The sequence below is a fragment of the Eschrichtius robustus genome, chromosome 3 (genome assembly GCF_028021215.1).
Source record: "Eschrichtius robustus isolate mEscRob2 chromosome 3, mEscRob2.pri, whole genome shotgun sequence".
Classification (NCBI taxonomy): Eukaryota; Metazoa; Chordata; class Mammalia; order Artiodactyla; family Eschrichtiidae; genus Eschrichtius; species Eschrichtius robustus.
Window position 1 is genome coordinate 23,134,559 of NC_090826.1, and position 27,390 is coordinate 23,161,948.

The following is a 27,390-nucleotide window of genomic DNA, read 5'->3' on the forward strand; positions in this document are numbered from 1 at the left end:
TCCTATAGAGATAGGTCAGACAAGTAACAGAGAGTGAGTGGGACAAGGGTAATCCTGAATGGTTTTTCTTCCTGGTTTCGATTAATCCAAATTCTAAGGCAATGAGGTATTCTACACTTCAGATTCATCATGGCGAGACATTCAACAATCAGCACAGAAGAAAGAACTCTGTTCATGAAGAGCTCATCTGGTTATGCTCTGAGTTGCCAAATTGATTCACTTATCAGCTTGGCCATAGGAGTCTTGATAGGAAGGATTTATAAACCCCTAAGAAACCTGACTTTATTCTGTTGGGTGAGAAAACTCCTTCAGGAAAAGTGTTGGCTCCCTACCCATGGGTGATCTCAAGGAACAAAACAGCCATTATACCATGAACTTTTTATGCTAAGAAAAAGACATCAAGATGCATCAGGAAATGCAATGTCAATTCAAGCACCATGAAATTTTGTCAAGCAAAAATAGTCTTTATTCAAATTTAATGGAAACAGGGGTCACTATACTTTGCAAGACGGGGAAAAATAAAATTAAAAAAAATTCTTTTCTTTTCTTTTTTAATATAAAACAATATAATCACAATACCAGAATATGGAACTCTACAGTTTATTTCCTATGGGTTACTGCAGGTATCAATTTTCCTCGACTGTGCTATTCACAACTTTGTTAAGTCCAAAAATATGAAACCAAAGTGGTAGGAAACTTAAGACTTAGCACTTTCACTAAATGGCATACATCAAAGGGCATCAATTCAAGGGCAAAATGGTTGAACTCACCATACCTACCTATATCATCATTCCAGCCTTAAAGCCATCCAGGTACTGAGCTCCCTGTAGGAAAGGCCAGGCCTCAAAGCCAAGGCATTTTGGATATTCTACTGTGGGCCATGAGTAAAGGGGGTTTTCAAAGAGAAGACTGCTTTCGGTCGAGCAGGAAGGCCTGACGCCAGGAGGCTTTATGGAGAGGAAGCGCTTAGACTTAACAACTGTAGACACACCATTAGGGGAGTTAAAAATGTACAGCAGTGACATATGTTCTACTTCAATCACTTGTGCTACGGCTACCAAACATGTACAAAAGACTTCTTGGGTAGTTCCAGCTGTGGTCGTAGCCAGTTAGGACCTTGAGTGGGACCTAGATCTAGACCGGGAGGGCGATCTGGATGCAGACCTGGATCTAGACTTGGACCGGGATCGGGTTTTTGAGGCGGACTTTGATCTGGAGCGTGATTCTGACGGGAGGTTTGGTTTTGATTTGGAATTGGACCTCGACCTGGACCGGGTCTCCTGATTGGCGCCAGCATCCTCACTCTCCCCTCGGCCTTCCCTCTGGCCGGGCTCGGACTTGGCGTGTTCCCGCTCCTTCGAGCCTGAGCGGGATCGCGATCTGGACTGGGAGCGGTCGGTGTCTTCCTTCTTCTTCTTCTTGCTGCTGCTGCCCGACTTGCTGTCTCGCTTGCCGCCCCGTTTTCTGCTCCTCTCGCTCTTGCTGCGGCTGCGGCTGCGGCTGCGGCTGCGGCTGCGGCTCTCCTCCCTGCTTCTCTTCCTCCCCTTCCTCTTGTCCTTGCTCTTGCTGCGGCTCCGGCTGCGGCTGCCTCCTTTGCTGCGGCTCCGGCTGCGGCTCTTGCGCAGGCTCTTCTCCTTGCTTCTGCTTCGGCTCACGCTGCCCCGCTTCTCCTGCGTGCCCCTCTCCTGGCTGCGGCTTCTACTTTTGCTCTTGCTTTTCTGCCTGCTGGGGCTGCGGCTCTTGGACTTGCCGGTGCTGTCACTGTTCTGGACCTTCTCCTCGGCCTGGTCCTTGCTCTTGCTGCGGCGCTTGTCGGCGCTGTGGCTGCGGCTCCGGCTCTGGTCCTTGCTGGGGCTCCGGCTCTTGTCCTTCTTGCTGCGGCTGCGGCTCTGGCTGCGGCTGCGGCTCTTGCTCCGGGAACGGGACCCTGACCTGGGGAGACATGGGGACGGCGAAGCCGCATGTGACTTCGTACTTTCAGGCTGCTCATGAGAAGAACAGACTAAAGCTATGTGTGGAGCTGTGCCGCACAATACAAAGCCCGGCTTGTGCTGGCCAAGGACTGCTTTCTGAACCCCCGAGACTCCAGTCCACAGCTGGGAATCCTGGGGTGAGAGAAGACTGGGAACACCATTAACACCAAAGTGGGAAACGGTGCATGTGGGCCCTGCATGAATACCAGGAAGACCTACCTGGATCGGGATCTACTCTTAGAATGACTGCTTTTGCTGCTGCCGCTTCGGCTTCTGCTCTTACGAGAATGTCTGCTTCGAGAGCGAGATCTAGGGGAGAAAGTTTTTTCTTTTTTAATACTTGCTGACAAAATGCTGGCTGAAAAGAGTCAATTCAGACATCCTTTCTATCAAAAAATATGCATGGCCCTGGCTGTGTCCAGGCACAAAGCTGAAAGAGAACTCTCTCCTGTGCTCTGGGCCCAGAGATCCAGTCACCCGCAAACACTCCGCCTGGAATGGCCTGCCTGAAACTCGTAGTGCCTCCATTCCTGAACCCACTGCCCCCCAGACGTGCTCTTTTTGCTGGGTTCCTTCCTTATTCCCACCGATGCCGCTGTTATTCACCAGTTCCTCACACGAGGAACCACAGCCACCCTCGACTCCCCTCTCTGCCTCACCGTCTTCTGCACTGTTGATTCTCCTCGCGATCTTCTCCAGTTCATCCACCTCGGCTGCCCCCCAGCAAGCCACCACCACTGTCCCTGGTACCGCAGCAGCCCCCTAACCAGCCTTCCTGCATACACTTTTGCCCTTCACTTATTTATTCAACTGAGACCAGAGAGCTGTTTTAAAAATACAGCTGACTCTTGAACAACATGGGTCTGAACTGCCCGGGTCCACTTACACACGGGGTTTTTTCAATAGATACGCACTACAGTACCTCATGATCTGCAGTTGGCTGAATCCACAGGTGTGGGCACTGCGGATGTGAAGGGCTGGCGCCCCAACCCCGCTTGTTCAAGGGTCAACTGTACCCTCCAAGATTAAAGAGTCTCTAATAAGCCGAGACTGTGGTCTCTGTCGTTTCCTACCAAAAGCAAACAGGGCTCCTTGGGGAAAATGACCAATTCCAGGTGCAGGGCAGGAAAGGCAAAGACGGAACCTCTCATCATGATGGAAAGAGACTTTCAAAGATTCCTGGGTACTATCATCTATGAAAGAACTCTTGCTCAAAATTTTTAATCTGTATCTCAATTACACCTCTCTAGACCTAACTTCCAGTTTATGGAAGCTCAGGGGATAAAGTACAACAATACAAAGAGGAAACATAAATTCAGAATGTGGGACAGTATTAAAAAAAAAAAAGCTAAGAAAAGTAATTGTCGTGGGGTGGGGTGGGGGGATGAGGTAGGGGGACTGCTTCAGACTGAAGAGACCCGATAACCCCTTGCAATACATGACTGGATGGATCCTGGCCAGGAGAAAACACAGCTCTAAGGACAGCCACGAACAACTGGGGAAATCTGAATACGGCCTGGACACTAGATGACTTTATGGGATCACTGTTAATGTTCTTAGGTTGGAAGACAGAAGTGTGCTTATCCTCATTCTTGGAGATACATGCTGAAGTATTTGGGGGTGAAGTGTCACTCTCCACAACCTCCCTTCAAATGCTACAGCAAAATAAATGTATAGGGCGTGTCTATAAATATACAGAGAGAAAGGCAGAATTTTAGTAACTGTTGAAGCTATAAGGAGAGCATATGAGTGTTTATGAACTATTCTTTCAACATTTTATGTTTGAAAATGCTGCAATAAAAAATTTGCGGAAATATTTAGTAAAGCACAGTCACACAAAAATCAAACAAAACCAAAAGACACAGAAGCCAACCTGAAGGGCTCCCAATGACCAAAGACAGAACAATTTGAGCAAAAACAAATTGACTGCAATGGATCAAACATTAAATATGCAAAGATCCAAGAATTCATTCAAAATAATACTAAACAAGCAACCTCACCACCACCTTTGGGTGTTGCTGGGCACATTCAATATACTGAAAATTGGTAAATAAAGGTATCAACTTTTACTTTCCATTTCTTATAAAAAATTTATTTTAGGGTGGTAGCAAAAGGGTGGAAGAGGGAAATCATCCTTCATAGAACTACAGCCTTTAAATGCACAAAGAACAGAAAGCTAGAGTCATCATGTTACAACCACAGCTGAATGGCTCGAGGTAATGATTATCAGCAGATGTTAATAATTCCACTGTTAGGTGGAATGCTGGCGCAGAACTGTATAATGGACGGCTCACACGGATGCATGTTATCATCATTCAAAGTGGGACATCCAGACACCACACAAGTGCTGCAACAGGAAGTACAAAGCACCTGCTAAAATACTGGCCTTACTCTAAATGCCCCCAAGACCTAAGTATGACTTTATAGGAAACATGAGGGACAGGATAAAGGGATGTGCTAAACATCACCAGAAGAGCACAATCTGCAAAATCTCAACTACGGAAAAATCTTCAGAACAGAAAACCGTTTCTTCCACAACTAAATGGATGGAAAATAAAAAGAGGTTGAAGGACGATGCAGCCATGATTAAAAGGAGAATTAAGACACATGTCATCTGATTGCAATGTGTACACCTAGTTGGGATTCTAATATGAACAAACCAACTACAAAAATACATACATATTTGAGGCAACTGGGGAAAGGTGAATACAGATGTGTTGCTGTGGTATGGCCTCATGATTTTATTTAAAAGGTTAGGGCTTCCCTGGTGGCGCAGTGATTAAGAATCCACCTGCCAATGCAGGGAACACAGGTTTGAGCCCTGGTCCGGGAAGATCCCACATGCCGCGGAGGAACTAAGCCTGTGTACCACAACTACTGAGCCTGCGCTCTAGAGCCCACAAGCCACAACTACTGAGCCCGCATGCTTCAACTACTGAAGCCCATGCGCCTAGAGCCTGTGCTCCGCAACAGGAGAAGCCACCGAAATGAGAAGCCTGTGCACCGCAATGAAGAGTAACCCCCGTATGACACAACTAAAGAAAGCCCAGGTGCAGCAACGAAGACCCAATGCAGCCAAAAATCAACCAATCAATTTATAAAATAAATAAATAAATAAATTTATAAAATAAATAAATAAAAGGTTAGAGATACCCACTTTATAGGCAGAATGACAGGATGTCTAGATTTGCCTTCAAACAATGAAGTAGGAGGGGGTGATGAAACAAGACTGGCAAAATGAAAGATACTGAAGCTGGTTGGGTGATAAGTATAAGGGGACTCAAAGCTCATATTTTCTCTAATGCTTTATGTATTGTTTTCAATAAAGAGTTAAAAAACAAGACAACAAACCCTGAAAAGCTTAGACTAATGACTTCCCGCTACTCTTAAACCCTTAACCTGGCCTGTGGCTCAGTAGGATCTCGCTCTTCTCTACCTCATCTCAAGCCATGCTCCTCTGCTTCCCCCTTCCCCACAACAGGGCCTTCAAAATACGCTGCTCTCTCTGCTAAAAAGGCACTATCCCCCCTCTCTGCCCACCATGTCCAACTCATCCTTTAGGTCTCAGCTTCTATGACATGTCCTTAGGGAAGCCTCTGCCAGCTCTCCGGACGAGCTGGGCCGCGTACTTTCCCTTTGACATACTTATCACAATGGTAATTATTTGCTCAATGCCCGTCTTCTCCGCTAGATTGAGTTTCATGAGGGCACGGACCATGTGTGTCTTGTTCACAAATGCCTGGCCCATCTGCAAAACAGCTGCCAAATAAGACAAAGTCTCCACTCCTGAGTAGCTGGAGTATCTGGGAGAGTAACAAGGGGTGAGTGGTCATGTTCACCCCCAGTAATGGTATGATTTAGGGGACCCAAGAAGAAATGTGAGAGAAGGTCACTGATACCTGCATCAGAGAAAGGACTTTACTTCTATTTGTACTCATGACAAAAGAGTTCAAGAGTTTTGCAAATAAATGTTCAGTTCAAAGTTCTGAGTAACTGGACCAGACAGAACCATGGTACTGAGACTTCAACAGAACAATGAAAATGGATTATCCATGTGCTCATTAATAAATTTACAGCAAGCGCCAACACATTAGTAGTACCTTGAGTGACTCCGGCTCCTGGAGTAGGACCGGCGTCGTCTAGAACCGGGCTTGTCTTCAACTAATCTGATTTTTCTGCCGTTGACTTCAGTTCCATCTAACTTTTCCAAAGCTCTTTTCATATCAGAGTAAGACACAAATTCAATCACCCCTTCATTTTTGCGTCCCTTGTGAGCATCTGCATAGGTCACTTCTCCCGCCTGACGCATATAATCCTAAAGAAAAACAAAACCCCCCAATAGGTTAAGACACATTTTGTGAGAATATCTAACACAATCATAATGAAAGTTTTCCCTTTCCTTTAGGAAGAAATGCTAGCTTTCCTCAGAATGAAGTCGACTCTTAAGTATTTCCAGCTACACACCGACCATTTACTGAGGTTCTCTGAAGTGTTAGGCATTAGGTGGGTAGTAGAGATAATAAATAAATAATTTAACTGTTTCTTTAAATAGTTTTGTTTGAATATAAAATTTTTTAGTTAACTATCATTTCCCAAATTTTATAGTGGCAAGTTCTTTGTTTACAGAAGCTTTAGAAGCTCAAGTTACTACATTTAACTCAGGTCTTTTGCATTTCATCATAAATCCTTATTGAAAACATGTATAGCTGTGGATAAATATCTAAGTTAAAAGGTAAACAAATTCAAAAATGGATTACGAAAGACAAAAAGACAATAGAACAATATTGTCCAGCTCTGGCTTCAAAGTGGAATGACCACCCATGTCCCTTCACTATTATAAGCCTCTTTCCTCATTCTCTCTGAGGACTTAATATAACCCAAAGAGAGAATACAACTAACATGACAGATAAATACTGAAGTGATATATAAATAAGAGAACATGTGATTAGTGTTTAAAAAGAAAATGAAATCTGGGGTCTTGTAGCCAATTTCCCCATGTTTGTTTATATATAATATATACTCAATAATAAATATTTGTGGAATGAATACATGAATATTCAATAGCAGTTCATTTTTGTTATTGCTTTCCTCTCCCTATTTTGCAAAGTTACAAACACTGACTATATGCCATTTGATACTATTCCTCTACTCACTGCACCATAAAATGTTTACATGTCTTAACATACATTACATTCTTCATAATTAGTGTGTCCAATACTTTTTCTGAGGATTTCCCAATTGCTGGGACTTCTGTGATTTCTGTGTTTTATATACAGTCCTTGGCCATTATTCATAATCTAGCAATGACCGTCTTCATGCAAAAATTTCTTTACTTCAGCTGAATTATTTGCAGGAGTGGGGGCTCTGGGAAAAAGGCAGGGAGCCCATATAATTTATCATCCAAACTGGGATACATCTAAGAGTAAAGGAAGATGCTATTAAGTTATGCCACACCTGGGACTATCCTGGGCAAGTTGAGATATTGCCATACTTCCAAATTAATAATAGTAGCTGCTAACATATTGAATGTTCATTGGATGATAGGTAGGATTTAATTAATTTAGTCCTATTTAGAGCCACATGAGGTAGATACAATCATTATCCCTATTTTACAGGAAAGTGAAATACAAGAGATATTAAGCAAACTGCTCAAGGTCGTTCAGCTAGTAAGTGAAGGAGTTGGGGTCTGAACGTAAGCAGCCAGACTTAAGGACCTAAATTCTTAGCACCACCCACACCGTGGGTAAAACGACCAATTCTCAATGCCACTACTCTATAAATTTCAACTCAACGCCACCACTGGCTATTATGAATTTACACATTTTAAAAAACTAACAATATACCACCTTACATTAGTTTTATTTTTGCATTTCCGTGATTAATAGCTAGCATTTGTGCCTGGAACCATTCTAGGCTTTTTATATAAAAATGCATTCATTTCTCACAATAACTCTGAGTAGAAATGAGTATTTCTCCCATTTTATAGTTGAGGAATATGAAGTGCAAGAGGAAAGTAAGTTGCTGAAGTAAAATAACTGATAAGTGGCAGAGCTGGGATTCCATCCAGGCAGGTGGGCTCCAAAGTCCTGCTCTGAAGGCTCCCTTGACTTCCTAGGAAATTGGCTCGACTACTCTCCTTTCCTGAGAGGGAAACTGCCAAAGACACAGAAGTATAAAACCAACTGAGGGCGTTGGCTAGGCTCCATTTTAACCGCAAGTTTGAAAGCCTTTCTAGTTTCTAGCCATAATGTTCAATCCTTAACTCTCAGAATACTGGAGTCATTCCTTCAGAGAGGACAGTCTTGTTGGCAGACACTCAGTAAGGGCCTGCTGTAATACTGACAACCAACACAGTGTACTAGAAAAAATACCAGCATATGTTTTAGTCTCAGCTCTTCTGCTAAGACCAACTGTGCGAATTAACGTTTTCTGGATCTTATCTTTGTTTGCTAAAGACTGTTGAGAGCACATTAAAAAAAGAAAAAAAAAGATGTAAAAGTGCTTTGATAAGTTACTACTTTTTGCTGAACCTAAACATACTCACTCATTTTGCTAGAGATGACTTGTTTAATGATGGACTAAAAATGAGAAGTGAGATAGGAAACTCTGAGCAACCTTTACATTTGCCCTCCTAAGACCATCCAGGTTAAGGCACGCTCAATAAGGTTTTTTCCCTTTTGAGATTAAAAACCAACACCATTTTCAAAAAACGAGCTGTGATCAGTACACTGCATGGCCAGTACACCACTGGACTGTACTTTTTGACATTAAAACTCTTTCAGGACAAATATTCAATGAAAAACAAATAAATCTTAGAAAAGAACATGGGTCAGATAGTCATTTTCACCAATGAGGCTCTACACTGGAAGCTGACACAAACTTGCCTATTACGACTAATACTGCAGGAAACTGCTGGCTGCAATTTTTTCTTTTATTAGGGAGAAACTACATTGTTATCTCTCTGTAACATTCTCTACAGAGGAAAATTTCACATAACATAGGTTGTCCTTAGCATGCTGGCCCCATAACATACAGTAGCAGTGAGATTCCAGTGTCTTTTGTGTTCCTATGGAAACTTTAATTGGAAAATCTCCAAATGCTTTGGGAAAGCTTTCTCTGTGTGCCTGGGCCTGCATAAAATAACCTCTTAACTCAACCTTAACTCCTGCCCAGCTGTAACCCAGAAGGTTAACAGGGCCCAAACCTTTAGGTCTTGCCAGCTGCACCGACTTGACAAATTCTCCACAATAAGTCTGTATTCTGTGCGGGTAGGAGGGCCATATTTATCTCGGCCACTTCTTCTATAACCATATCCACCTTTGGAAGGTTCAAATAGATGAGATTACTTCAGTGGAGGAAAAAGAAAAAATGATACAGCACATATTCCCCTTAAATATACCATCTACCCCCACCCCAAATAGTATATATTTTAACTCTATCCCCACCCTTAATTCTAATCTAGATTTTAAAAAAAGCAATCAGCTAACATGAAAATTTAATTTAATTTACAAAGTTGTAAGTATGTATATTCATTAATATTTATATTTAAAATTAACATGCATAAATTAAAAACTATCAACAATTTAACAATTTAGAAATAACTAACCAAATTACTAAATCAGTTACTGGCGTTACTCACAGTGATTAAAGTTTTTGTGAACATTTTATACGAAAAAAAGATTTTCAGGCACCTATTTCAGTTTAATCTCATCTGTGTCTAACCCTTGGGATCCTCACCACCCAGGTCTAATGGGGAAAGGTTGCGGTCGTCACATGGCTTCCTGTTTTTGGTCAGCCAAGGGCCACAATGGTTCAAAGAGCCACGCATGGAAAGGTAACCCAAGGTCAGCAAATGGAACAGGCAGTCATCTTAGCCTCAAAGGATTCTTTTAATTAAAACATTGAGGTCTTTGTTAAATCTATGTTAAACAATTGCATTACAGAGAAAAAAAACAACAACACAAACACACATCATTAAACATATTTATAAAGTATTAAAACAAGAAATTTATGTCATTAATTTAATTACAATTAAACATTATTAAAGATGTTTATTTGCAATTTTACATTTAAAAAGATACATAAATTTATAAAACAAATGGCTTAAATATCAATACATTTCAATGTAACATTAATTAATTAATTACTTTAAAAATTAACATTTAATAACAGGCATGTCACTGATACAAATGCCCTTTAAATGCTTACTGCGTCCAGAACCGTAACTGCCATCTCGTCGCGGGCCGCGGGCATGCTCAACAATTACTCGCTCACCACAAAGGTCTTTGCCATTCAGTTCATAAACAGCATCATCTGCATCTCGCAGATCATCAAACTCCACAAACCCATATCTAGAAGAAAGCAAACAAAATCCTGGTTGGCACCATTCTGACACCCAGCTTCACTAACATTAAAGAGAAAGCAATGAGGTTCATGCTTAGCAAAGGTTAGGTGGGTTTTGCAAACTACGGATCAGCTTTCTCTTCCCTTTAGCAGAAACCACTCAGCTTTGTGCCCACGGGTACTGCAAGAGGGCAGGGAGACTTCTGAAGGTTGACTCCTGTCTTTCTAATAGGAGGCTGGCTAAATATACAGAGACCACTTCTTCTGTTCCCCAAGTAGCTGGTGGCAACTGCAAAGACCTCCACAGGGATGCTTGGTATAAGGTATTAAAATACATAATTCTACAAGATTGAATATTTGCTCTTTCAAGTCACATAAAAACTCATTTTCTTTTTTTAGCTTTAGCCCCAAAGTGGTATCTTAGAGAACAATTAGACCTACATTTAGGCACTGTGTCTTAACTGTTAAATCATGTATGGAATAACAAACCAGGTTTTAAAAAAAAAAAAAAATCACAGTACCTTGACTCTCCTCAGTGAAAGAAAAAAATTTTTTAAAGTTCCCATTTCTCTACCTAAACAAATAAGTCACAAGTGAATTAACTATTCTAGAAACTACCAGTGAAAAAAATCTGGAGCTATTCTCTTCCTCATGATATTCCAAATTCATTTCCATGAGGTATTGGTAGGCTGGAATTCTCTAAAATCTATATACAACTGTGCAAACTTCTTTTACACAGTAGTGCTAGGAATTTCCCAGCAAACAGGTTTGGTGGTTTAACATATATCCAAAAGAAAACAACCCCCTACCCCAATCCTATTAATGCCTGCTGAAGAGTACAACTTATAAAACTGAAAGGCAAAATTTGTAAGATATTTATAAGCAAGGTTAAACAAATGCCCTATCAACTGTTATCAAGAAACTTTTAGTTTGCTCTGATGTGGCTGTGAAGAGTCTAGCTTTGTGAGCACTGCCTATAGCTAAAAACCAAAACCATCTTAATCATACAAGTTACAAGCAACATCTTTAAACTTTAACAGAGCTATGTATATAGGCAGATACTGACTACAGTTTCCCTCCGGGTTTACACCTACTGAAACTAAAGACAGGTTACAAGACTTGCCAGAAGTTCATCCAGCCTGACCAAAATTATTCCAGTTTCTTCAGCATGTAATGCTGTACTCAGCAATATGCTAAGTGAGAGAACTCAGAGTTGAGGAATTCTTCCTTTACTAAAGATTAAAGAGTTTCTATCAAACAAGAGTCTCTCAAGGTGACAATGTACAGCTAAAAACTTTGGAGGGTTCTTTATGCTGAAATGTCTATGAGTGGCATTCAAACTTCAAGAGGCACTGAATCTCAACTCCATTAAAGAAAAGTAACACAGAAACACCCAGTGTTTAATGGGAAATGTTCTGTAATAACACAGTTCAGAAGACACCTGGCTCAACTTATGGGTTATGAAATCTTTAAAACATGGTTTCACATTTCCATAAGCTGGAATTGCCGAGCAGCGTAATAAGAATGATTTTGACCATGATTGTCATATTTGACAAAGTAAAGCCTCTCCAAATCAATAACTTGCTATGTTAAAAAGTGCTTTATGATCATTAAAAATCTTTAATAGATAAAATATATTGCAGCTACTTTTTTCTTTCCTAAATAGAGTGAGTCATCAGGAAAGCTATAGTATCATTTTTAGAGACAAAATAAATAAAAAAGAGCTAATAAAAAAATCAAATCTAACTACTTTTTGCTTTGGTTTATTCCTAAATAGATCATAAAATACCTCCTGCCCCCAAGAGTACCTTCCTTAATTTAGTTGTCAAGATTGGTCACAGTTCTGCTTTGCCCACTTGCCCAGATGCCAAGTATAGAGGGATGAGAGAAAACATCCAACACGGGCATGATAAAATGGCCTCCACGCCCTTCTAAGAGTTCACACTGGCTCGGAACCATTCAATGCCCCTAACTCATCTGATGTGATGTCATAAGGACAACGCTGACTCCCAAGGATTAAATAAAGAAGTCACAGAACACCCCATTTTCTTCAACAAGCAAGTTACTTAGCCACATTTTGGGGATATCCTAGTAACTTATTAAAACAGCTGACTTAAGATCAAATTTATTTCACAGAAAAATCTTGGCTACTACTCTGTGAAAAGCCACAAAATCTATTTGGAACATTTTAATGTCAAAGTCCAGTCCAAGGATTAAATCAGGAACCTGACTGTCACTTCTGTCACTGACATGCTGGGTGGGCCTGGAAGACTAAACCATACTCCTGCACCATAAACCATACCTGATAGGATTCCTGCTCTGAGAGCAAAGTAAAGATCAGATCAGTGTGTGGTTGCTTCTACCACATCACTGTTTATTTAGATCAGTTTTACTGAAAGAATTACTTCACTCGGTAAGTAATTGGAGTAATTGGTAAGTAAGTGGAGTGAATGGGTTCCCCAAATAAGGCAGGAAGACTAGATAGCAACAATAAAATGGTACTTAATATTTATTAAGTAATCTCTATGTACTAAACAATGTTATCTTATTTAATAATCACAATACCCAAGAGCCAGGTACTGTTATCTGTTTTACAGATGAGGAAACTGAGGCACATCGCATTAAACAATGTGCATAATAAAACAGCAAAGCTGACATTCAAAGCCTGTGGCATGACTCCAGAACTCTACCTAAGACTGGAGCAGCGGGAACTGGCCTGGGTTCTAGTCCTGGTTCTGCAATAAACCAACTCTGAAAAGCACATTTAAATCACTTTATTTCTCTGGATCCTAGTTTATCTGTGAAATGAGGGAGCTATACTACATATCTCTGAGGTTTCTCCTAACATCAAAAGTATGACAGTTAAAATGAAAATTATTCCTCCTCTGGCTTAACAATGGGATAAAATTTTAGTTTTATTTAAATAGTTTAACTGTCTCTGAATTAAATTCTAGTGCCTTTAAGAAAGCAAAGCTCTTCCTGGTAACACGGGAGAATCTTTCTAAATCGATCTTAACATCCCTTTGTGCGTTGTAGCAAAAAACGTGAAAGTAATCTCCTCTCCCAAAAAGTACTCTCCTTTTGAATCATTTGTCAAAGGAGGGATATAAAATACACGCATTCATGTGTGCACACACTATGTGTCGGCATGTGTGTATTTATGTAGACATATCTCTGGTGTGACCGGTAGATAAGCCTTACAAACATAACCCAGCAGATAAATTTCTCAATTCTAGCTGCAGACACCCCTCCTCTTCTCTATTAAAAACAACCATCTTTCAGTAATTCTAGTATGAGAATGAAGAAGATGAAGGAATTCAGGAGAATGAATCTACTACAAATTAATAAATCCCTCTAAGGTAGGGACTGATAAAAACCAAACCAAATCAAACCCCCACCAATATGCCTCCTCTGGCTTGACTCCCAGATGTTGTATCTTTCGACCTTTCTCTCTACACCTATGTGAAAGAACAAAAAGCATGGCCTAACTATTAAATGTAAATTTTTTCAATTAAAAGAAAAACTCCTTTCTTCAATGTTTCTCTGCTATTGCCTTTTCCCACTCTTTTCCTCTAGATCACATTTAATCCCAACAAATTTAGTCAAAAAATGATGGCTGAGGAATTCCCGCCATTTTCTAAGAAAAGTGGGCACCATGATTCTTACCAACTATAGACAGGTATTCTGGATACCACAAACAAAAGCCACGTTGAATTACGTGGGCTGCTCTAAACTTTAGTCCATTCTTATACCACTGCCAATGTGCTGGTCTTCCTCACTCAACAGCTGATGTACTGCTCAGACTATCAGTCAGAACTCTGAAATGCTAGAACTGGAATGACATGTTTTTAAAACTAAAGTACTCCAAGACTTCAATTTTCAAAATGTTAATCACACTTTTTCACCCAAGAAAAATTACCACCTGAGGTTGTGTTGTTGCTGAATAGTCTTCCCCTGATCTAATGACCTACACCAATGGTCCCAAATACCACGCTGTATGTCCTACTGAAGAGGCTGGGGAGTCTATCTCACCCCTCCCGAAATGGCTTAGGGCCATCTCCGTCTTCCAAACATCTTCACCGGACAGGGCGTGACTAAGGGGGTGCGCACCACCAGCTGACTGACGGGGGGTGGGGGCGAGGAGCGAGGGAAAGCAAGCCTCCATGCGTGTGCCTGCTGTCACCCGCCAGTACTGCTTACCGCCGGGGCACGCCTTGGATGTTCTCTCTATAAGAAAAATTTGCCCCTTTCCACGGTGGATCTCTGCTCACCTTTGTCCTAAAACTGTGCCACATGCTTTTCTTTGTATGTGGACATGACAGTCCTCAGCCAACCATCAGCAGGATGTGAGTTTTGTTTTCCCAATGTGGTGAGCCATTCCCACATTCACTCATTTTCCTTGCAAGAACCGAACCTCTCCATGGCTGGTCAGGATTAGGGATGTTGCTGTAGCCAAGGAAAAATTTTCATCTGTTGAAGTTAACCCATGGGGTGGCTTGAACCCTGAAACTAGGGTCAACAGCAATGTACTTTAAGGGCAGAGCCCTTAAATCTACCCTGAAAGAAACGGCATTCAGTGAACAGGAATCAAACAGCTTTCTTTCAAAGCACTCAGTGTTGATCCTATGCTTCAGCCAGCTTGTGTTATGAGGTGAAAAAAGTTAGGGCACACTAACAGGATAGTAATAAAAAACGAAAATTCTTGCTCTCTGCATAAAGTGCTTGGAAAACTGCAGAAAGACACTTCTGCAACCAACTCTCTAGTGCTCAGGTGAGGCCAACTCAGAGAAAGCTTGTGAGTGACAACCATGTAAGTGCCCCCAATTCCAAAGGTCTGCAAAATTCCAGGGAAGCAGTGGTCAGGCCCTCAAAGTAGAATTAACCAATGTCACATTCACTGCTCTGAGTCACTGATTATGGTTGCAATTTGACTATCCCAGTAACTGAGGGTTGTTTATAACCCACCACTAGGAGCTCCTACCACACAAAGTGGGTTCCTGAGATCCTTTTTATCCTGAGACAGGAAGGAGGCTGCTCTGGGCATTCCGGCCTCCCTCTCTTTAGCCTCAGAGGAGAGAGGGCCATCACGGCCACCCGTGGAAGGTGGATGACTTACCCGTGCTCACTGAGTGGCAGAGCTGGGGTGCGACTTCAGGGCTCACCAGTACCCAGTCTGGGGCTCTTTTCACGTCGGCAAACTGGCAGTTCCCGCACACCAAGAGCTCTCTGCTTAGAGCTAGTGTGGATTCCTGGTCTGCAAACGTTGGCCACAGCTCAGTCTGCACTTGATCTTTCCCCACCTTCAAAGAAGAAAACCTACCTCATGATTCCTCTCTTCTCGGTCCCCTGACCACCTGATTCACTCCTAACAACACTATCATTGCCTTTGGCTGTTCTTCTCTGGTTGCCCACTTAGTGCATTGCCTAGTTCTACAGTGTGCTCATTCTGCTGGGCCCCCAGGGCGGTCTCTTCCTGTTTGATCACCTTCCTTCGTTCAAGAATATGGCTATTTTTACTTAGTCAACTTGTCTCTTTAAATGTAGTGAGGAAAGTCAGCTGCTTTATCATTCTTTTGCTCAGAGGTCTATATTGACTCCTAAAGATCTTTGTTGATGCCATTCTCTAAACCTGGAATGCCTTGATTACGCAAGGTGAATCACAGCAACCATCTTCCATGGACTTGAGAATTCTCTTTCATGAAGTCTCAGAAACTTGCTGGACTCTAAGCATTTTAGCACTGTCTTTAGCATTAGCACTTCTATTCAATTTTATGTTTTACATGATAATGTTTTGGTGACCTTTCAAGCCTTGTTCTTTTTCCTTTGTGCTTATCCTCTCATTTGATTATGAGCTCTTTAATATTAACAAAGGCTAATATTTAGAACAGTGCCTGGCACACAGTAAATAATTCATCTATAATATTTCATTCATTCCTCATATCATATGCGAAGAATGCACTACTACTACTACTATTACTCCCATTTTACAATGAGAAAAATGAGACTGGGAGAGGCTAAGCAACTGGCTTGTAGTCAAGGAGCTCCTAAGCGGTATAGCTGGATTAGAACCCAGGTCCATCTGACTCCAAAACCCAAGCTCTTAACCACAAGGTCACAGCGCCTTTGTAAAGGCAGCTGTTTCTTTTCTCCCACAGTCCTGAGCACAATCCTTTCAAATTCAACAAATGCTGCTGCTTGACTTGATAATCTAACCTTAGATAAGCCAGGCTGTATTAACGTTTTTTGGATACAGCTGGGTCAATTCTCCAGAGGAAAAAAGAAATTGATCTTGGGGCAGGTGAAGCACCCCTAAGCTTGGAGTATGTGACAACCAGGTTACTTTCACTCGTCTTTTGGTTCCCATTAGCCAGTGTCAGCCATCTGGTCCTTCCGAAAACATGTGTGGGTTCAGAACATAACAGACTAGAAGAATAGAGGAAAAATAAGATTATTCTGTGCAATCCCCATTCTGGTGGCCCCATATTAACCCCTGGAATCTGTCTTTGGTTTTAAGGCTCAGCAAAAATTAGACCAGCATAGAGATGATGGAAGGTTGGGCTTAGAGGTGGTAGATGTGAATGGATATTGACAGTATTATGTATTTAAGAATGCATTTAATTAGTTTTGTAAGGAATGGTGACCGGGACCAAAAAATATAAGCATGAATGGTGTGGGAAAAAAATGGATGAGAAATCAAAGAATGCTATAAAGTTTACAGACTTCCAATTATACAAAGATTATGGCAGCAACCAGAAAAGTACTTTGCAGATGACAGCCATCTATGATCTGATTCAACTCCAAACCACTATTAACATGACTACTCTAGCCCACCAGGACTCTTTCCCTTTTCAAAATCCTTTACAATAATGTTCACAACTCTGAGATTTACTGATAATCTCACAGATGAAGAAATGAACGCTTACAGCAGTTAAATAAAGGCTACCCAACACCTGGGATTCTTCAACCCTAGGTCCTAACCTAAAATCAACACTTCATCACCACGTTCTACTATCTCCACACCAGTGGAAAGAAGTGGTCCATAGAGCAAACAGTTTGAGAAACACAAGCTCTAGCACAGAAAATCAGTTACATCAAATTATATGCTGTGGAAGACAAATGCCCACATGAATATTAGCATCTTATGAGAAATATTAAATGGCAAGAAATACCATTTCTGCATCTGATGTGTGCTAATAAGTTGTGAACATCCTCTAAGCTAATAGTGGAACCAAGCCTATACGTCAGTTATCAAAATTTTAACACCAGTCTAGGAAAATAGAGAAAGATAACAAATCATTAAGAAAATACCAGCCCATCTCTGAAGGAATACTCACATACTGGAGTGAGGAAAAGAGAACAGAAACAATCATTATTCTAAAAACTAAGTGATAATACAAAATTCCTTCAGAAAGCAGGAGCAAGAGAGGAATCTGTAACCAATTTCAAATCTAGTCTTACTTTGTAACTGGTCTATGGGCCTATTTGCCATTTTGTTTCAACTATCCAAAAGTCTTTCAAAAATGAACTAAGCAAATTCACTTTTACTAGGCTGCTTCCATATTTCTACCCTATAAAATGGGACTACCCACAGGAAGCAACATACTTGCAAATAGTTTGTGGATCAAACTATCACAACCATAACCCCGCTGTCATAATGAAGTGTTTCACTGTGACCTTTTAAAGTCAACAGGGCTGCTTTCCTTAAAGGGGAGCAAACATAGTCATACCTGTGTACATTTCAATTTTCTGACACTTATCCACACTAAGGGTAAATGAAATTAAAAGGTCTCACAAGAAAAGAGATCAACTATTCCCTGATGACACACTAAAGCTCATGAAGACTCAATCACAAATTAAAAACAATTTAAAAAAACTCAAGAGATGAAAGTCATATTGCTAATTTAGAATAAAACTCCTAGAACGTAAGAATCACTGTTACTTGTAGTTAATGAAATAAAGGTGTACACTCAGCAGACAACACTACCTGATTCCACACCAAAGCTACAAACAAAACCAGTTTGTACTTACCTCTAAAACCACACTATAGGCAGGGTGACAGGTGTTAAAACCTCTTAGAAATTATGCCTCTTGGGACCATCCTGGCTGTTTCCATGTCCCTCATAACCACCCCACGGTCCCTGTTTCTTTTTCTTTTTGGTTAAAGATGCCACTCCCCATGCTATTTCTTGGGGATGCCCTTCCCTTGAAAATCAGTCATTTAATTCACTTAATATTTTAATGGATGTTTCAAATTCCTTAAACATTAATGGATCAATAGCTTCATTTCATCCACATGAAATAACTTTTCTCAAAGTCAGTTCATCTGGTCTGTGGTTCCTGACCCCCTTGCCCAAGCCTCCTGCTCACCTCTTTCACTCCTGACGGCTGAATTCAAACCTCCCTCCTCCAGTTTCCCCCTCTCTAGGCCTTGGAGGTCTGTGTTCATGGAGGCCCCCACCTGGCATCCAGGCACAAGACATGGTTGGGGGCCCTGGCGGAGGGCCCTTTAGGCATCATGTGCAGTTCCAGGACCTCTAGACTTTCATCTCAACACATAGGAAAGGTCATGCAGGGCATTTCCTCAAAATACAGGCGTGCAAATCCAGGGCACAATCCATCCCTCACCTTCAGGATACTCCAAGACCAGACAGCCCTAGCTATGACAACAGGACAGAGACTGTTCACTGCATTTGCTTGCACAGGTCCGACCCTGGTCAGCCATCACAAAGCTGATACCACCCTTCAGCTCTGCAAAGAGTAGCCTGAGGAGAATCAGTAGCAGTCTCTGTCCGGGGCCAACGTCATAAAAAAATAGCACTTGTCTCACTTTTGGCAGTAACTTGGCAGCTTGTTGGAAGCCTCTGCAGAGAGACTAAGGACTTCAGGCTGTGGAACCTGAACTACCTTCTCACCCTTGGAGGCAAGCCCCAAAGGATAGGAATGAATCGTCTGGAAGCAAACAACACGGAGGGCAACTTTGGCTGACACCACCCATGCTCTATCTGGTATGTGAATAAGAAAGATCTTCAGTTTCCAGAGTTGTCAATAACTCATTTTGTAACCTTGGCCCTGTCATTTAATCCCCCGTGCCTCAGTTTCCCCCTCAGTACAAACTAGAGACAACACTTATTTTAAAATTTCAGTGTTAGCTTACAAACTTATAAATACCACCCCCAATAGTATTCTCTCAGATGCTTGGAGCACCTTTCTTCCGAGGATCTCAAAATACAATTTGCTGTTTAGGTTACTTGGAAGTATCCAAAAATATCGGGAACCCAAACCATATTTTATCTAGTCTACATCCTGTGCCTACCTTTTAAGAAGGGAAAAATATTTCATGTGGCCCTTTTATTCATGATACATCAACAAGGAAGGGAGGAGCAAGCTATAAAACTGAGGAATAGGGATTTAAAATGACTTGGCCAAGTAATTACAGACGATGTTTATTCTTATCACAAACTGACTGGGAAACCAGCAACAAGGAGTGGAAGTCTCAAGTCAGGGCAGTTTAAGGTGGTAACGTTTGGTCAAACCGCAGCATGGTATGGTTTCTTGGCAATGACTTTTCAAAATGACAGAAATTTAAAAATTACCCATGGCTTAAGAAAAAAAGTAACCTACCTAATATATTTTGGGGGGAGGTATGTTGACCTCAGCAAGAGACTTCAGTACAAAAACAACTTGGTCACATTTGTAACAGTTACATTCGATACTATGAATAAAACAATGACAGAATGCTACTTAATCCATAGCCCTGTTTCTCATGATTTCTTATTTGTTTAGGAAAAAGTTCTTGGTTAAAACACCTGAAACCATTTCACCTGTTAAATTAGCAAAGACTGAACAGTACCATGGGCTCAGTGCTGACGAGGCTGCCATGATGGGCGTGCTCATGCACTGCTGCTACAAGTGTAACTGGCACAGCTCTGCAGGGCAGTTATTTGGCTATACGCATCAAGAGCTTTCAAAATGCTCACTCCTACTGTGACACATGAATTTTACTTCATAGAATCCGTCCTAAGGAATGATTAAAATGCAAACAAAGTTTTTTGCACGTGATATCCATCACAAGGTTATACAGGACAGCAAGAATTGAGAGACAGCCTAGGAGGAATGGTTGGGTAAATCATGATATAGCCATACAATGGATTTTGTGCAGCCCTAAATATGTTTATGAGAAAGATTTTAATGTAACAGAAAAAATATATGAGAAAAATTAAGCAGAAAAAGTGGGACATAAAATTGCACATAAGACCTTGTCTATGTTAAAAGGATTCTTAATGATACCTCTTTTCTACTTTCTGCTTTTGGTATTGTCTAAATTATCTACAATGCACCTGTATTTATTTTCTAATCAGTCAAAAAGTTACTTTCTAAAAAAAGTTCTTGAACCTGTTATGCTTGGTAGGCTAAAAAGATAAGGCTTAAAGGCTGCAAGATAACTTCCTAATATATATTTTTAGACATTCTAATTAAAAAGTCATAATATTAAAAAATTATGATCAAGAGTAGTTGAGAGTTCAGAAAAATAGGAACTCTTAAATACGGCAGGTGAAAATATAAATAAATACCATGGAAACCAAAAGGTAGCAAAAGTTAAAAATGTGTACACTCAGTTCTCCATATCCTGGGTTGGTTGAACCCGTGGGTGTGGAGGGACGACTATGGGACATGGACATCCGTAGATTTGGGTATCTGCAGTGGGTCCTGGAACCAATCCTGTGAATATACTGAGGGACAACTGTATACACTCTGACTCCAAAGTCCATTTTCAGGAATCTGCCCTAAGATTTACATAAAGGATATTTGCCACAGCGTTATATACGTGTAAAATACGTGCAAAACCAAAGACAACCGCAATGTCTTGCAACATGGTTTTGTACATTAAATAGTATTTCTATGTGGGAATACTATGTAGCCCTTAAGAATTAGGTTGTGGGAGAACACTTAATGACAAAAGGATCAGGCTGTTAGGTAGAAGCTGGTTACAAAACAGAACGTACAGTACGAATCCAATGTGAAAAAGGGAGGCGGGGAGGCTTAAGAAGTGCATGCACCTGTGTGCGGAAAAAAGACAAAGTCTCACAGTGCAGATACTGTTATCTTTAATTTTTGTCCTCTATATTTAAAAAAATGTACAATAAATATGTAAAATTTTTATAATCAGAAATAAATACATACTATTTTGAAATGTTATACAGATTAAGTGTGGGCTTTTTTCTTTTTTTTTTTGGCCATACCATGCAGCTTGCAGGATCTTAGTTCCCCGACCAGGAATTGAACCTGGGTCCTCAGCAGTGAAAGCAGAGTCCTAACCACTGGACTGCCAGGGAATTCCCAAGAATGGGCTTTTAATACTAAACTACCAGTTCAATTAACCAGAAACCAATAACCTGGAACATCAATTATATTTTCCTTATTGCCTCTTTAAAAGACAAGAAGAAAAACAAGCTCTCATCAAGGATTCAGTCAAAAGAGAAAATCCCTGTGTAGGTTCTGGGGTTGGCAGAGATTCATCCCAGTATCTCAGGCCTAACAGTGCCCTACAGTGCTCAGGGACAAACAGAACAACAACCTGACTCGCTGAAAGCCGTAACATATTTAAAAAATTAACTAAGGGGTATCTTCTACTTGAAGGAATTTTAAACAGAGGATGAAAACAAAAAACTTCTTGATAATACTTAGATATCATGAAAATCCAACTACACAGACCAGGACACCCCTGAAAATTCTGGCTGTTCACAATTTCACTGTCTGTAATATGAAACAAAGGTTCTGAAATTTATAGCCAAGTTTCCCTGGAGAGCGTTAATTCACACATTTAACCAACTAAAACAAAAAACCAAAACCAACCCCCCCCAAACCCTCAATGGTTTGGGGGTTTACCTGTCCAGCTACTAGGCAAATAAAATAATCTTAGAATGTGATATGTTTCATTCATTAACTAAAATATGGGAAAATTAAAATATAAAGATCTGAGACCAAAACCACAATATTTTGTGGCAAAAGAAAGTACTGTACTTAAAAAAAAAAAAAATCTACATTTTACATGAAAAACGTGATTTACTAATAAAAAAGAAAGCTCACAGAATTCACAAATAATCAAAGACAGCAGAAGTTACCACAGAGTTGGAAGGCTATAAACAGCTGCTAATATTGTTGCTTCCTTGACCCCTGGCCCACCGTGGCTCTTGCTGGCGTTAGTGTGGCACATACAAATGGAGGAGACCAGAGGGGATCTGGAGTGGCCTATGTTGTTGTGGGAGATTTACGTCATGTTCGTGGCCCCAAACTAAACCATCTTTCCAGGAGTTCTCTAAAACTAAGGCAATCTAGATTAGGGTTACCTGGTACAATAAAAGCAGGCAATACATTACTGCATACACCTCCCTTCTCCTAATCCCAAGAGGGTCCATAAAATGTTCTCCTGGATACTAAATCTCCTTTGGAGAGCTCATCTGCTGCCTCATTTGGTCAACTTTCTATTATACCACTGCTTTACACCTACTTAATTAATTCAGAACTTTACCTACAACCCTTCAGCTCAACATAGCTACGGTCTACTGATAAATCTCACTTCTACAAATTTGAACTCTTCAGCAATTCTTCAAAGCCCTAACCATCCAAAATCTTTTGAGTTTCAGTTACTAATAATCACAATCCAGATATGTTAAAAAGGCTTCTCAAGGGGCTCTACTATCCTTCGTATGTTTCCAGGACTATAAGCTTACACATGTTGCTAAATTATGCCATCCTTTCAAACTCCTCTGTGCTACTGCCATCTAATCCAGTCAGTTGCTTGAAATACATCTATATACCATTGGTCCTTTGTTCAGAAATCATTTTCCTCTGCAATGATTCCTGAATGCTACCAGGAGGTGCACCTGTTTGGTGACTGTGACACCTGCCTTCAAATCCCTAAAATGACTTCTCATTCTTCATTCCCTTGACTTTTTCTTTCTTTCTTTTTTTTTAAAAATGATTTTATTGGTCTAGAATGACCAACCGTCGGCGTGAGGGTTTGTTTGTTTGTTTATTTATTTATTTATGGCTGTGTTGGGTCTTCGTTTCTGTGCGAGGGCTTTCTCTAGTTGCGGCAAGCGGGGGCCACTCTCCATCGCGGTGTGCGAGCCTCTCACTATCGCGGCCTCTCGTTGCGGAGCACAGGCTCCAGACGCGCAGGCTCAGTAGCTGTGGCTCACGGGCCTAGTTGCTCCGCGGCATGTGGGATCTTCCCAGACCAGGGCTCAGAACCCGTGTCCCCTGCATTGGCAGGCAGATTCTCAACCACTGTGCCACCAGGGAAGCCCTCCCTTGACTTTCAATCACAGATTTCATGCATATCATGGTTTAGCAGCACAACTGTAAAAATGAATAGTTCCCCAAGAGACCCACGTATTTGGGGTCCTGGAAGGATCGATTGATCCTTCCTCTTAGATCACCATTTCTCAGGTTGCTCAATTATTCCCTCCAGAGCATTTGAACTCCCATCCATGATTTTGAATGTTTAGTGTAAAATCTTACAGTTGTTGTTTCTGATTTATGTTGTTAAACTTCTAGATCATTCATGAGACTCAATCCAAGCTAGACTGTTTATATCTCAAAATTCTTCCTTATTCTGCCATCACCAGTTATGACATACACTATTCCCAGACACTTCAAGCCCCAGTCAATCCACACTTCAAAGCCTATTTCAGACAAACCATTCCAAGTTTCACTTCTTGAGTTTAAATTGAGAGCAAGCATTGCTTAACTCAAAGTGTATGTTATAACCACAAGCACTTAATTCACTCAAGGGCAGAACTGGTTTTCTGCCTCCTCCCTTCATTTAGCACAGTAGAGGCATCTTGTCAGTTATCAACATATTTGTTCCATTAATTAGCTTTCCTATTAACATCATTTCCTGCTCACTATCACTTGAGTAACCTTAGAGAACAGACCTCACCAAATACGCTTTGTGTTACTAAACACTTAAGCTAAGATGTCTCCTTATGATCAAGGTCAAATCCCTTTGATTATAGCTACCATTTACAACTATGAGCCAAATGCTTTACAACTATTATCTCTAATCTTCCTTTTCCTGGTGGATGGGGAAACTCAGAATCAGAGAAGTAACTTGTCCATAGGTAGTAAGTGGTGAAGCTATGATTTGACCCAGGCCTGTTTGCTTTCAAAACCCATGTCTTTCCCCACAAAATTTACTCTGTCAACTTAACTGGGCTCTGAAGAAAACTGGGAGTTTGAACTTGATTGTTCAGACATATGATATGTATCACAAGAACAACCCCCCGCCCACTTTATCTAGTACGTTTAAGAACTGAGAGCTCTATTGTACAAAATGAGTAACTTCCTAAACCTTCTACTCTAAAAGAAATCAGCATTCATAATAAACACTTGATGGAGGACAGTTTCCTTAGTAAGAAGGTGATCCTTCCTAACAATCAATTTGAAATGACTTGTTAAATTTTTAAACCCAGCCAACAGTTTGAGTACATTGTAGCTTCCAATTTTTCTCAAATGTTCAACTTAGGTATCTTTCATAACTTCTCAAGTGTTAGTTGCTAGTATTACATTGGGGAGTAAACTCTAGCCATATCAGACCTGTTGCAAAGTAGATCTTAAAAAAAAAAAAAAAAGCCAAGAGTTCTTCTAACAGCCAAGGTTTAGTACCCTAAAATGTTTCCCCACTCCTTTTACTTTTTTATATCCATGTCTTTGAAGTCCTACCTAACATTTCCCGGTTCTCACAGTTTTCCCTGTTGAATATCTTTTCCAGGGCTGACTCCTCATGCTTTCCCTGAAACTTGTAGCCCCTGCGGGCCCTGCTCTACTAAAGTAGATTAGGAATACAAGTAACAGACCATACCCGGGTGGGTAGTAAGTTAGCAATTTCCTAACTGTAGGTCTCCGTCTACATCAACTAGTTGACTAGTCACGGTGGCCACTATTCTCTAACAAATTCTACAACGACAAAACAATTTTTTGGCAAGTTGGCGAACGGAAACCCCAGCATGGAAACTCTGTACGCAGTCTTAAAGATAGCAGGCTAAGACTTTAATTTACCCTTGTAGAGGGAACGGTGAAGGCTTTCAGCACCGCAAGCCGATACTTTCGAAACCGTCCCTAGACTACTCAAACTAGAGTCTCCCGCCCAAAAAAGTGTAGCACATGGCAAGTCTAAAAAGGGCGTCCCTTCAGAGCTCCCGTCCCCGGGAGAGATGCGTTGTGACCATCTGATCCATTAGACTGGGGAAGAGGTGAAAAGGGAGGAGGAAATCTGTTTGTTTCCAGCAGCCCTCAGAGCGGGAAAAGTCGGTCTCTACTGAAGATGAGCCAGGCTCCGGCTCCAGCGCCTGGGAAGGAAAAACCCAGGCCTCCCCGGAGCCCTGGAGCTGTGCCCTCCCTCCCGGAGCCCCAATCCCACTCGGGTTTTCCTTCTCCCCGTCCCACTCAGAGCCTCACCATCGCTCCCATTATCCCTCCACCACCCCAACCCGCGCAGGCGCAGTGGGAACCGGGGCCTACCCGCGCCCCCGAGGCGCCGCGACTATGGCGGAGCCGGAGCAGGCCGGCAGCTCGCGCGGGGTAGGCGTCCCACTCCCGTCCCCGCGGCCTCCCCGCCACCGCCGGGGCCCCGTCCCCACCCGGCAGGCCCCTCTTCCGTCCTCCTCACCCGTTCTTCAGATCCACCTCCAGGATCTTCCCGTAGCCCTTAAAGAAGCGCTCCACATCGCGCTCCCGGGCCTGGTAGCTCAGGCGGCCGATGTACACCCGTGGCATCCCGGCAACAGCTTCGGCGGCGGCGGCTTGGCCCGGCCCCAGCCCCCCTAGGCGGCGGCCGGCGAAGCGAAAGCGCGGCGACGGCGGCGGCGGCAACGGGCGGGCGGCGGGACGGACGCAGCCGAACCCGGCGACGTACGCGAGCACGCAGCTCGCGAGCACGCGCCTCCAGCCTCCCCCGCCCTTCCCGCAGGAGGAGGGTAACGGGAGGGAGCGCGCGTTCGCTTCCCGCCCGGCCGGGGCGTGCCCGGAGGCGCGCCGGCGCGGGGCGGGGCCAGGTGATCGACAGGCGGCGCGGGCGGTGCGGGGGCCTTTAGGCCCCGGGCACGTTCTCTCGCGAGCTTGGCGCCAGCGCCTGCGCCGCCCTCCGTAGCCCGTTGGCTTCCCCTTTCTCCCCGGAAGTGTCCGCACCTCCCCCATAGCTCTTCGAATGTTTCTGCTTTTGTCCTCTGATCCGGGAGTGGTTTCGACTTTAGAGTAGATTTGGAATTAAACCTGGCTTCTAACCGTCTAAGTGTCTGACCTTGGGGTCGTTACGCGCCTCCCTTTTGAGCCTCGTTTGTCTTCTCTGTAAAAGGGGGATAGCAATTCCAGCCTTCCAGCGTTGTTTTGAGAATTATAGGCGTACTGTCCCCAGCACATCGTAAGTGCCCAATAAGGTAATGCCAATATTACTTTAAAAATAGGATGACTTGCTTCAGTGGAAGCAGTGTGGAGAGTGGAGAAGGCTGGAACTTTGGAGCTAGATTAGGCTTGACACTGGCTAAATTAACTGGACCAACTTAACCTATTTTCTTTTAAATCTCTTTTCTAACTTGTAAAATTAGAATAATTTATCCCATCTCAATGGACTACCAGGGTAACTAAAAGTATATGTGGAAGGGTTTGGAACAGTAACTGGAACGTGGTAGGAGCTCAATAAATATTGGTTCCCTTCTCACTAACCCAGTTTACCTGGAACCACAAAGGAGTTTTGTTTCTTTGCTGTTTTTACTTTAAAAATTATATGTTGAACGGGTAATTCATTAACTGGTTTAAATGATATACAGTGAAACGTCTTCCCATCTCTGTCCTCTGGCGGCCTAGAGGCAGACAATATAATGTTTCTTAAATGTCCTTACAGAGGTTTTACACATGTAAAGCAAATGGTGGTGTACTATACATACAGTTCTGCACTCAGTATAATTTGAAAATCATTCCATTAGAGTACAAAAGGAGCTTCCTCAGGACTATTTTATGGCTCATAATATGCCACTTTATACACAGTAATTTATTTAATCAGTGCCCTAGGAAA

The 27,390-nt window shown here is 42.0% G+C and overlaps 1 protein-coding gene across 2 annotated transcripts; it reads right to left on the reverse strand.

Annotated features, from left to right (window-relative positions):
* Positions 1-468: 468 nt before the first annotated feature.
* SRSF4 (serine and arginine rich splicing factor 4) lies at positions 469-26,217 on the reverse strand. Of its 2 annotated transcripts, XM_068539325.1 has the most exons (6): positions 25,990-26,217; positions 10,182-10,324; positions 9,178-9,290; positions 6,074-6,288; positions 2,193-2,282; positions 469-1,932 (listed from the first exon to the last, which is right to left on the reverse strand). In XM_068539325.1, exons 1-6 carry the CDS (start codon positions 26,094-26,096, stop codon positions 1,110-1,112), a joined length of 1,491 nt encoding a protein of 496 aa, XP_068395426.1. In that variant the 5' UTR covers positions 26,097-26,217; the 3' UTR covers positions 469-1,109. The 2 variants fall into 2 exon arrangements, with proteins under 2 accessions (XP_068395426.1, XP_068395424.1); XM_068539323.1 differs by lacking the exons at positions 10,182-10,324; positions 25,990-26,217 and adding an exon at positions 9,711-9,961.
* Between the last annotated feature and the right edge of the window lie 1,173 nt (positions 26,218-27,390).

Excerpts from the sequence above, each read along its gene's own strand:
- SRSF4 (XM_068539325.1), bottom strand. The coding sequence starts at position 26,096 with ATGCCACGGGTGTACATCGGCCGCCTGAGCTACCAGGCCCGGGAGCGC. Across the intron at positions 9,291-10,181 it reads CAGTTACGGTTCTGGACGCA|GTGGATATGGTTATAGAAGA; the intron begins GTAAGCATTTAA and ends AACCTTCCAAAG. Across the intron at positions 2,283-6,073 it reads AGGAGCCGGAGTCACTCAAG|ATCTCGCTCTCGAAGCAGAC; the intron begins GTACTACTAATG and ends TTTCTCCCCTAG.